Source organism: Notolepis coatsorum (genome assembly GCF_963971535.1).
Source record: "Notolepis coatsorum genome assembly, chromosome: 2".
Lineage (NCBI taxonomy): Eukaryota > Metazoa > Chordata > Actinopteri > Aulopiformes > Paralepididae > Notolepis > Notolepis coatsorum.
The window spans coordinates 233,282,131-233,294,813 of NC_140166.1; the positions used below are offsets into that span (position 1 = coordinate 233,282,131).

Below are 12,683 nucleotides of genomic sequence, written 5' to 3' on the forward strand. Positions count from 1 at the left end.
TCAGCGGCTAGTGAACAAGGTCCTGGCCGGAGTAGCGTTCTGTGAGGCATATCTGGATGACCTGGTTATCCACAGTTCCTCTTGGTCACAACATGTGGAGCATCTGGCGGAAGTGTTCAAGCGGTTGGGTGATGCTAACTTGACAGTTAACCTTGCGAAATGTGAATTTGGACAGGCCACGGTTACCTACCTGGGTAAGGTCGTTGGACGTGGGCATGTGTGCCCCATTACAGCTAAGGTGGAGGCTATAGTGGGCTTCCCTGCTCCCATCACCAGGCGGGAGTTAAAGCGCTTCCTAGGTATGGCAGGGTACTATAGGAGTTTCTGTAGGAACTTTGCTTCTGTTGTTGCCCCTTTGACCAATCTGCTCAGTCCTAAGGTACCTTTCGTGTGGACTGAGACTTGTCAACAGTCTTTTGAGAGCATCAAGGGTATTCTGATTAGCGCTCCCGTTCTGTCAGCTCCCGATTTTCAACTGCCATTCAAGTTGGCAGTGGATGCTAGTGACCTCGGTGCTGGAGCCGTCCTCCTGCAAGAGGATGCATTAGAGGTGGAGCACCCAGTGTGCTACTTTTCTAAAAAGTTTGACAGGCATCAACTGCACTACTCTACTATAGAGAAGGAGGCGCTCGCTTTGGTTCTTGCCTTGAACCATTTTGATGTTTACGTTGGATCCTCCAGTTTACCCCTTGTTGTGTATACAGACCATAACCCTTTGGTTTTTCTTCGCAGCATGGTGAACTCGAACCATCGTTTGATGCGATGGAGTTTGTTCCTCCAGGCGTATAACTTGGATATTCGCCACATTCGTGGGAGGGACAACGTGCTAGCAGACGCCCTCTCACGATCATAGTACCGGTGTTTGTGGTACCCGTTATCACTGTTGTGGTAGTGGCCCTGACAACTAAGGGGTCACAGTTGTTTTTTTGTTTTGTCTATGAGTTGTTGTGTAGTGGTTGCCTCTTGGGCAACCAGTTTGGTGGGGGAGGTGTTATGTACTAGAGGCCTGATCACTCTGTGTCACGGGGCATGTAGGTGAGGGCTGCCACTTAGTTAATTAGTGCTGATTGGTTACCTGCTGGGAGGTTTAAAACCAGCCAGGCACACACACATGCAGGGTCTGTGTTTAGAAGAGTGTGGGTTACCAGATAGATTGTCACGTTCTTCCAGTCCTTATCCTTTTAGCTTACACTAGTAATTCCTTAATATAGTAGCACTTGAGTTAATACACAGGTTTTGGTGTCGGTTTTGCACATAGGTTGCGGGCCTTGAGCCAGGGTCGTAACACTACCACACTACAGAAGGTTAACCTTTCACTACCACACTACAGAAGGTTAACCCTTTCACTACCACACTACAGAAGGTTAACCTTTCACTACCACACTACAGAAGGTTAACCCTTTCACTACCACACTACAGAAGGGTAACCTTTTCACTACCACACTACAGACAGTTAACCCTTTCACTACCACACTACAGAAGGTTAACCCTTTCACTACCACACTACAGAAGGTTAACCTTTCACTACCACACTACAGAAGGTTAACTCTTTCACTACCACACTACATAAGGTTAAACCTTTCACTACCACACTACAGAAGGTTAACCCTTTCACTACCACACTACAGGAGGTTAACCTTTCACTACCACACTACAGAAGGTTAACCTTTCACTACCACACTACAGAATGTTAACCCTTTCACTACCACACTACAGAAGGTTAACCCTTCACTACCACACTACAGAAGGTTAACCTTTCACTACCACACTACAGAAGGTTAACCTTTCACTACCACACTTTCACAGGTGTACCCTCTGCCCCCTATACAGACCACCCTCTGCCCCCTATACAGACCACCCTCTGCCCCCTATACAGACCACCCTCTGCCCCCTATACAGACCACCCTCTGCCCCCTATACAGACCACCCTCTGCCCCCTATACAGACCACCCTCTGCCCCCTATACAGAGCACCCTCTGCCCCCTATACAGACCACCCTCTGCCCCCTATACAGACCACCCTCTGCCCCCTATACAGACCACCCTCTGCCCCCTATACAGACCACCCTCTGCCCCCTATACAGACCACCCTCTGCCCCCTATACAGACCACCCTCTGCCCCCTATACAGACCACCCTCTGCCCCCTATACAGACCACCCTCTGCCCCCTATACAGACCACCCTCTGCCCCCTATACAGACCCCCCTCTGCCCCCTATACAGACCACCATCTGCCCCCTATACAGACCACCCTCTGCCCCCTATACAGACCACCCTCTGCCCCCTATACAGACCACCCTCTGCCCCCTATACAGACCACCCTCTGCCCCCTATACAGACCCCCCTCTGCCCCCTATACAGACCACCATCTGCCCCCTATACAGACCCCCCTCTGCCCCCTATACAGACCACCATCTGCCCCCTATACAGACCACCATCTGCCCCCTATACAGACCACCATCAGCTGGGCTAATTTTTCAATCTATTTCACTTCCTGTATGAAAATATGTCATTTTGTGTTGTATGCATGCTTGAGGAAGACCAGTAAGGTCGAAACGTCGCATCTACTGCCTTTTTTTGTCTATTAAAACACCTTGGAATTACAAGTGAGTTGCGAGCCCCGCTTTGTTCTTACTGTTTTTACAGTTTGGCTCAGCATCAACAAACGGAGGATGTGCGTTATTTATTTTTTCTGAGTGTATGTGGATGCACATGCTTTTCTGTGTATGTGTGTGTGTGTGTGTGCACGTGTGTGCACGTGTGTGTGTGTGTGTGTGTGTGTGTGTGTGTGTGTGTGTGTGTTTGTCGGGTGTCCTGTATCTCTCAGTGAGGAGAGATGGTAGCCTCCACATAGAGAGTGATCTGCAATCTGCTTGGGTTGGGGGTGTAAGTACTCATATTATGTGCATTACACAAACTAAAAACAGATATTGTCGGAATTACTAGAAGAAATCGACGTCACCACCTTTGGCTGATAGTCATTTATTAATTTCTTAGGATTTATTTTGGTATAATACATGTTTAAGGTTCTTAGATGGATCCCCCCGCTGCCTCATCCTCATCCTCTTCCTCCATCTCCTCCTCCTCCCTCTCTTCCTCCTCCTCCTCCTCCTCCTCCTCCTCCTCTTCCTCCTCCTCCTCCTCCTCCTCCTCCAGGGGTCACTGCAGGGGTCACTGCAGGGTGCCACGGGGAGCAGCGTACTGGCTCATGTTAGGCAGGCCATGCATTATGCAGCAGCTTAGGCCACCACGCTGGGTCTTCATGTCCTCGGCTACAGTCCACCTGTCGCTGCTCTGGTCGTAGCGTTCCACCTTGTTAGAGGTGAAAAAGACACTGTAGCCTCCGACCACGAAGAGCAGGTCGTCCAGCACCGCGATGCCAAAGCTGCTGCGGGGGGTGAGCATGGTGGGCAGAGCGCGCCAGGAGTCAGTCAAGGGGCTGTAGGCCTCCGCACTACGCAGTTTGTTTACTCTGTCAAACCCTCCCACCTGAGGACAGGACACATGAGAGGAATGTTTTAGTATGTGGTTAAGGCAGGCAGAGAGGCAGACAATGTATTAATCCACTTGGGGAAATGAGGGTGTCGCAGCAGCATTGCAAGTCAAATGATACATATCTATAAAAATATCTAGGATAAAGCATTTGTCTCCGTGTGGACCTACCGCATAGACTTGTCCTCCGTACACAGCCACTCCCACTCCGGCACGCATGCTGCTCATGGGGGCGATCAGAGTCCACTGGTCGGTCTCTGGGCTGTAGCACTCAGCTGTGAGCAGACACTCCGTCCCGTTGAAGCCACCACAGATGTAAACCTGTAATAAGAAAGTATATTCTAATTTTGTTTATATATTCCATTTTATTTCATTCTACTTTAATTATCTGTTAATGTTAATGTTAATGCACCAAAGGACCCAGACACATCTTTTGTTTGTGCAAGCTTACTTGGCAATAAAGACATTTATGATTTCTGATCTAATGTTCCTTGTGTTCATCTACCACCCTGTGTCCCTCAGTTCCACCCACCCTGTGTCCCTCAGTTCCACCCACCTTGCCCTGGAGGGCTGCTGCCCCGGCGTCGCTCCTGCGCTCCAGCATGGGTGAGATCAGTGTCCACTGGTTGGTTTCAGGCTCGTAGCGCTCGCTGGTGTTCAGATGCACGTCTCCGTCATACCCTCCCATGGCGTAGATACAGCCGTCCAACGCGACCACGCTGAGGTCACTGCGGAGTGAGTGCATGGGAGCCGCCTGCAGCCAGCTGCGAGTAACAGGGTTGAACTTGCGCACACTGCTGAGAGGCTTGCCGGCCCAGCCGCCGACGCAGTAGACCAGACCGTGGAGAAAAGCGCTGCCGTGGTGGATGACCCGGGGACTCTCCGGCTCAACGCTCACATCCATCCATCCACCGGCTCGGATATCGTAAGCCTCCATGCCATTGGCCAGGATGTTGCCACTCCAGCCTCCGATGGCCAATAGGACCTCCTGGGGCAGGCGTGGGCGGGTCAGTGGGTTTGGGAGCCTGTCGGAGCCAGGGGGGTTCAGGACGCTGAGGATGAGGGGCCTGCAGTCGTGGCTGTCCCTCACCACAGGGTTGTTCTGGACGTTGTTCTGGAAGTAGTCAGGCTTCATCAAGCCCATGCGAACCTGGGAAGAGACAAGCAGACAGCGGGTACAACTTAGACAGCGGTTGTAGACGGTTTCACTGGAATTCTGTTTCTAGGGAACAGTTTGGACCCAAATGTTTGAGAACCACTGTATTGATTGATTGATTGAAAACTGTATTAACAAATTGCAGAATGGGTAGAATACAGTACGGCTCAATACAAACAATTGTAATGAGGATGCAGACCAGAAAAAGACTTCTGTCTTATTTACATCAGAGTCCCCCATTTTCAATTCATCAAGACATTTATGACATACATGACATACAGATATACAGTGATACAATTAGTTACCTTGGGCAGCAACAAAGGAATGTGTGTTTTACGCTCCTCACGGGAGTGGTCGATCCAACGGAGGACGGCCTCGAACACCGTCTCCTCGTTCTTCACATTCAGGTCATCCCTCTCGATGATGTCCACCAGTTGCTGCAGGGACAGCTCCACAAACTCCTGTGAGACGGGCAGCATCTCCTCAAAGTGGCACACGATGAAGAGATGGGCCTTGCGCTTCAGGTCAGGGCAGCAGTAGACGTCCGCAAACCTCCAGAGGCCGACACAGTTTTCCAGAGACAGCTGGCCCTCTTGGAAGTCAGAGCACGCTCGTACTATGCCAGTGACGAGAAGCTGGTCTGCAGCCACCAGAAGCTCTTCCACGTTCTCTGCTGTCACCGGCACAAAGCGTGTGTAGGCGTACTCTATGATGAACGCCATCACACCCGGGGACACCCCAGGGATACTGTAGACTGGTTTCTCTGAGTCGCTGCAGCGAGGGAAGAGGGTTCTGTGGGATGCAGAATATAGAGATATCTGATGAGTAAACAGTAAGCAACATTCTGTCCTGTGTACTAATATATTTTCACTGTAGAAGTATAGGGTCTTAGCACAGTAGAAGTATAATAATTTTGTTTACAGTAGACGTACAGTATAGTATCTGTTTACAGTAGAAGTACAGTATAGGGTATTTTCATAGACGCATACAGTCTTTTCACAGTAGAAGTATAGTATATTTCCATAGTAGAAGTACAGTATATTATCTGTTTACAGTAGAAGTACAGTATAGTATATTTCTACAGGAGAAGTACAGTATAGGGTCTTAGCACAGTCAAAGTAAATTATTCAAATCAAATTAATTCATTGAAGCGTCTAGATGACGGACACATCCCTACCAAGCTAACCTGAACCAAGCTAACCTGAACCAAGATAAACTTACCTGAAATAGGTGCTGCAGCCACACAGGATGGCCTTGTGGGCGTTAAACTCAGTGCTGTTGACTTTAATAATCACATCACAGAACCTTCCCTCCAGACGCAGGTCATTAAGGATTGTAGAGGACATGGCGTTTGTTTCCTTTTCCATGATTTTTATATTATCTACAGAATATAATCAAGCTTACAGACAAGTAGCCGGAAACAACAAGTGAAATCTTCACTTGTCTTCTGAGATCTGAGATCTTCTGAGAGAATTGTTGAATAGATACACAAATGTTCTAGAACGTTTGATTATGACATCATACTGTGACATCATACTGTGACATCATACTGTGACATCACAACGGAACATGTTTGAGTTTCATTTGAATACTATAAATAATACGTATGATATAATCTAATGTAATGTTATAATATAATGTAATATAATAATAAAGTATAATATATTTAGCTCCCATTTTAATAATATAGACATGTCTAAAAACATGACATTCTTTAAAGTCTTAAAATAAAATACATTTAATTTAAATTAAAATAAATGTAAAATAATAATAACTTTATTTATATAGCACCATTCATACAGATTGCAGCTCAAAGTGCTTTACAGAAAAAAACGAAAAACAAAAGGATACATTTAAAAAAAAAAATATTAATTAAATAATAAAGACATTCAAATGATAAAAACGGGTATAAAACAACTAGATACGATAGTAAAAATAGCTAAATAAGACGAAAAGTAAGACAATAACATAAGACAATAAAGATAATTACAAATTAAATAATAATAAAGACCGAAAAATTTAATAGTTATAATAATAAAATAGCTAAATTAGATAGTAAACAATAAGAAAAAAATGTATAACAGTAAAACAAGACATTAATGAATAACAAATAAAATTATAAAAATACGACATAAAATAATGATACAAATTATAATAAAATATTTAAGTAAAAATAATTGAAATAAAGAAAAATAAGACAATAAAATAAAGATAATAATTAATTTAAAAGCTATTTTAAAAAGGTACGTTTTGACCTGGTTTTAAAAAGTGCCAACTATGTGCCAACCGAGTGTGCTGTCCTAATGACCTGCAGGAGAGTGTTCCACAGTTTTGGGGCGTAGCAGCTGAAAGCACTGATCACAGCATCATGTCACGGCACCACTTGTAACTCTGCTGTGGACACTGAGCACCCGGCTCCAGCAGCAGGCACGTGCACTCATAGAGCCCAGAGGGTGCTCGAGCACCTGCCCTTTTGTGCCTCATAAAAAAGTGCCCTTTTTACTCCAGTTTTTTTTACCATTTTTGTATACATTTCTTTTTAGAGAGAGAGTGATCTGCAATCTGCTTTGGTTGGGGGTGCAATTCCTAACAGGCTCAACCATATGGATAAAAGTACCCATATTATGTACATTACACAAACTAAAAACAGATATTACATTAAATTACACAAAATTAAAACAGATATGAGATTTTAGTTTTTGAGATTTTAGTTTTTGAAATCTGTTTGTTGTGGTCGCGGAGATCCGCCATTCTGAATAAGCGGCCCACGCTGAATGATGGAAAATGTAGTCATTTTGAGAAGAGGACATCCAAAGCTTTTTTTTTTTTTTTTTTTTTTTTTTAATCTTTAATTTTCCTCCGATTTTCTCCCATCCAAATGTTAGTCGTATGCCAATTCCCAATCCCCTTCCTGGTTGCTGCGCACTTACCCCCCACAGTCAGATCATCTGGGAGAGTGGAGGCTATCACGTGCTTCCTCCGACACACATCCAGCCAATCAACCGCTTCTTTTCACCTGGCAGCGCGGATCCTCCCTGATAGGGCGTAGCGTGTGGAAGGATCACACTATCCCACTCAGGTCCTATCCGCGCTTAGCAGGCGCCCCGACCGAACTGTAGGAGTCGCTGTTTACAACGACCCGGACCCACCCCGCCAGCTTCTCCCACCCTCTAATACTGCCAATTGTATTAGTGTGAACGGCCAGCCAAGCTGGTGACAACCCCGGAGCTGTGAGCTGGATTCGAACAGGCGAATCCAGCTCACAGCTCCGGGGTTGGTGACGAACGCAATCTCCGCTACGCCACCTAACCGCCAAACGACACTTCCCAAAGGTCTCTAGCCTTCGGCAAGCAAATTACTTCCTGATTAATATTTATTTTTCTTATTACTCTGGATTATATACCACAAAACTGAACGTTATTGGCATATATTGGCAGTTAGTTTGTCATCCCTATTTTGAGCATTTAGCAACCATCCGATTAAAAATCTGTTTCAAAATGGCGGAGCTCTGGCAAGAATAAGAAACCTACTGTACATGCAGTAGATTTCATTATCTGTTCTTGTGCACGCCTGGTGATACTAAATCCAAATTGAACTTGGCCATTTGAAAGATAAGATTTGGCCCAAACTATAAATGTGCAAATTGGCTATAAAAAAGTAATTTATACACCTGCTATTCTATATTCTATAATAATATTTCAAATAGCATTGGTCTGTATGGGAGAATACAGTACTGTATCTACAAAACCTTCTGTTTATTCATCTTCCCTTTATTCATTTCCTTAAATGTACAGGTGATCTCAAGAAGGTACTGAACGAGCTCATTGGCAGTTTTTCATGTCTGGTCATTTTTTGCATGGTGTTATTCACTGTCAAAGATGCAAAGAAATATCATAATTCATATTCTCCTTTGTTTCATCACAATTTAAGCAAGCCTAGTAATAGACACAATATTTCTGACACTGGGAATACATTCACTGAGGTCCATATATGTCCCTAGATACCAAGAACATGCGAATGGCCTTGTAGAAGTGAAGCAATGTTCCATTATAGGTATGTATTTTAGGCGGATTTTCAGAAAATAGGTCTCCGGGCTTAACAGACTTTATGCTGTGTAGCCTATGCTTCTTCATCTGAAGGATCCAATTGCAGTTTCAATGCATATGTGTTGAATTATAAAAAAAAAACGGAATGGATCCCAACCCATGGGTTCTATGTACATCACCAGCTATCGCCGTTGTCCAGATAATGATGAGTCAGAAGTTACATATCCATAGAGGCTCCATTCGAAACTGAACTAATCCCAGTTGCCATGAAACTACTCAGCGGCTCAGGATGATTTAGGCCATGTCCAGACTGAAACTATTTCGGTCGTATCAGGCAAAGTATTAGATCGTTTGCACCTTTCAGCCACACGGAACGTATATGGTTATTCTATAACCCTAGTTACATGATACTGGCTGAGCGTCTGGCTCTGCTACTGAGATAACCTCTTATCTCCTCGCACCTAGCGTGCACACGAAACAAAAACAAATGCACCCACTTGCACGTGACTGCGCCACCCCCATGCGTCCCTATGACGCCGGAAGTGGTCACGCCTCACCCTTCCCAGTTCTATTTCCATAAGCGGAAAACCCACCAAGGGACCTCAGGGCGCTAAGAGCGAGACGCTCAGCCAGTATCATGTAACTAGGGTTATAGAATAACCATACGTTACATTTGAACTGGCCTCGCGTCTCGCTCTGCTACTGAGATAAAGAGCGGACGCGCAGCCCGACAAATACCCCCCCTGAGGGCCCGTAAGCCCCAGCCAGGGAGGAGGGGAGTCAAGTCAAGTCAAGTCAAGAGTTTTATTTGTCACGGCATACAAGTATACAATGAAATGCGGGTGGTCTTGCCCGCAATGATGTGCAATACAGTAGTAACAACATATAATAGAATCCAATAAAACAATATTGTGCAATAAACAAGTAACATAGTAGGGCATATCGGTATTTGTACATAAGTTATTTACAGAGCATGGAGGACATGCTAGGTCCTTTGGTAGTGCAATACACTGTTAGCTACGGATGAGGCACTGGGTCTTTCTGTACATGCTATTTTATACAATCTCAGGTTATACTATACTATTTTTAAAGTGACTTTTCCTTAGTGGCAATAAGTGTGGGCGTGTGCAGCATGAGTGTGTGCTTGCTCATGTTAAAGTGGCTGCTAGTGTGTGAGCGTGTACAGTGTGTGTGTCGTGTGTGTGCTCATGTGTGCTTGTGTGTGGAGAGTTCAGTGTTCAAGGCTCTGATGGCCTGGGGGAAGAAGCTGAGCCGAAGTCTCTCTGTCCTAGTAGCTGGGGTTCGCAGGCGTCTGCCTGACCTCAGCAGCATGAACAGGCTGTTGTTGGGGTGGTGAGGGTCTTTCATTATTCTGCAGGCTCTGGATTTGCACCTATTGTTGTATAGAACCTGCAGGGTTGGTAGTGCAATACCCGTGGTACGCTCGGCTGAGCGCACCACTCTCTGTAGGGCCTTCTTGTCCTGTGCCGTGCTGTTTCCCTACCAGGCAGTGATGTTTCCAGTCAGGATGCTCTCTACAGCTCCGGAGTAGAAGGACTGGGGTATCTTCCCAGATACTCTGAACTTCCTTAACTGTCTCAGGTGGTAGAGGCGCTGCTTCGCCTCCACCCGTCCGTCCTAACGAAGGGGGGAGGCAGTCAACTCGACCAAAGTGCGAAAAAAGGGGGAACCAGGCACCCCTGAACGCACAGCACAAGCGGGACCACGTGTGACACAGCACCCCACGGTCCACACCCACACACCCCTGCTAGCCCACCTGATGGCGGGATGCAGGAGAGGTCCCGGACCTCAGGACCGCCTGGGAGACAGACCCCCCAGTCATGTCCATGAGGTAAAACCTAACAAAAGGACTCGGGGAGGACCAGGAGGCCGCAGCAGAGCTATAATCGATAAAAAGCATTCTAACATAGGAGTTTTTCTTATCTAAGTGTTCATACACAGGATTAAGAGCTAAGGAAATAGCATCATCTACTGATCTATTTTTCTTGTAGGTGAACTGCCAGGGATCAAGACAGGTAGGAATCTGACCTTTTATATAATTCAGCACTAGCCGCTCTAAACATTTCATTAAAACTGAGGTTAGAGCAATAGGTCTGTAATCATTAAGACAAGTCACAGGTGATTTCTTGGGAACCAGAATGATAGTAGATTCCTTGAAGCTCCTTGGAACAAGGCGGCGCTCCAGTGACATATTAAAAAGGTCTGTGAGCACAGGGGCAAGCTGCTCAGAGCAGAGTCTGACGGCCCTGGGAGGAATGCCGTCTGGGCCAGTGGCTTTCCTAGCCTTAGTACTGGACAGGACCTTGCACACCTCATGTTCTGTGACAGTTAGCCCAGACAAGTCACTGGGGTTGGAAGGAATAAAAACAGGACGCTCTGTGTTACTTTCATCAAATCTGGAGTAAAAGTTATTCAGTCTACCGGGAAGCGAGTGATCACCTTCAGCGGAGGCGAGGCCCCTGGGCTTGTAGGAGGTGATAGTGTTCAGTCCCTGCCACATCCGACGGGGGTCACTGCCAGCAAAATTTCCTTCAATACGTTCTCTAAAGGATCGCTTTGCGGCTCTTATTGACCGCTCCAGCGAGTATCTAGCCAGTTTATAACTGGTTGCATCCCCAGATTTAAAAGCAGTAGCTCGTTCAGTAAGTTTGAGTCTAACATCAGAGTTAAGTCATGGTTTTTGGTTTGAGTATTGCTTAACCACCTTGCGGGGAATGCACAAGTCAATAAAAAAATTGATATATCCAATAACAGCATCACAGTATTGGTCAAGGTCCTCACATTTAAAGACAGACCAGTCTGTGGCGTTGAGACACCCTTGTAATAGTGTTTCGGCATCTTTAGTCCAACATTGAGTGGAGGGTACCGTCGGTTTGATTTGTCTATTTTTCTGAGTATATGACGGTAGAAGAAGAATCGATTGATGATCGGATTTACCAAAAGCTGGCCTTTGGAGATACCTGTAAGCAGCTTTTATGTTGCTATAGCAATGATCCAGGATTTTGTTTCCTCTTGTAGGGTGTTTTACATGCTGATGGTAATTTGGCAGAACCGATTTAAGTGTGATTAAAATCACCAGCTGCAATAAACACAGCCTCCGGATGGGAGATCTCATATTTATGTATAATGTCAGCCAGTTCATTGAGAGCAGTCGCGGCGTCATGTAATAAAAAAAGTCAACCAAGGAACTCAATTCTTGTACCGGATCTCCTCTCTGGTAAACAAGAATACCCTGAAGACTCTGGCAGGAGCACTCATTCAAGGGTACTACGACTATGCGTGCACCTCATGGTACCAAAGCACCTCAAAGGCGCTAAAAACAAAATTACAAACATCACAAAACAAACTGGTCAGACTACTACTTGACCTTACTCCTAGAACCCACCTCACCCCTGCCCACTTTGACAACCTAGGATGGCTTAGAGTAGACGACAGAGTACAGCAACTTGCAATGGGCCTGGTCTACAAGATACACTACACGACCAAGGTACCCATGTACATGTCAAAATACTTCCCAAAGGTCAGTGAATACCACGATCACAACACCAGAGGGAGCTCCACAAATCATGTTAAACCCAGATTCGGCTCAAACAAGGGACTAAACACATTTCACAATTATGCCACATCAATGTGGAACGCCCTACCCAAAGCTGTAAAGGAATGTGAATCACTACCCACTTTCAAAAACACTCTCAAAAAACACCTACGGGAAACTGCAATTCGAAACTGGCCCCTGTAAATGTCCTAACACAACCCCCCCCCTCCAATGTACAGTAAAAATTACCAAGTATGGTCTTGTCAATATTCCAATGTACAGTCATGCTTGTACAGTTGTACAGTGTCCCCCACCCACCCCTCCTGTGACATCACAAATGTTCTATACTGTTTGATTATGACATCATACTGTGACATCACAAATGTTCTAGAATGTTCTATTATGGCATCATACTGTTACATCACAAATGTTCTA

At 45.6% G+C, this 12,683-nt stretch overlaps 1 protein-coding gene across 1 annotated transcript in view; it reads right to left on the reverse strand.

Annotated features, from left to right (window-relative positions):
• The window catches only part of LOC311223886 (kelch-like protein 10), a gene marked incomplete at both ends in the record, with an annotated part of 61,855 nt that extends 50,826 nt beyond the window's left edge, over nt 1-11,029 (reverse strand). The window contains 5 exons of the mRNA XM_084308648.1: nt 3,470-3,487; nt 4,047-4,502; nt 4,584-4,640; nt 5,009-5,438; nt 11,025-11,029. Coding sequence (XP_084164774.1) covers nt 3,470-3,487; nt 4,047-4,502; nt 4,584-4,640; nt 5,009-5,438; nt 11,025-11,029 — 966 coding nt within the window. The remainder of the gene's footprint in view (nt 1-3,469; nt 3,488-4,046; nt 4,503-4,583; nt 4,641-5,008; nt 5,439-11,024) is intronic.
• Nucleotides 11,030-12,683: the final 1,654 nt, after the last annotated feature.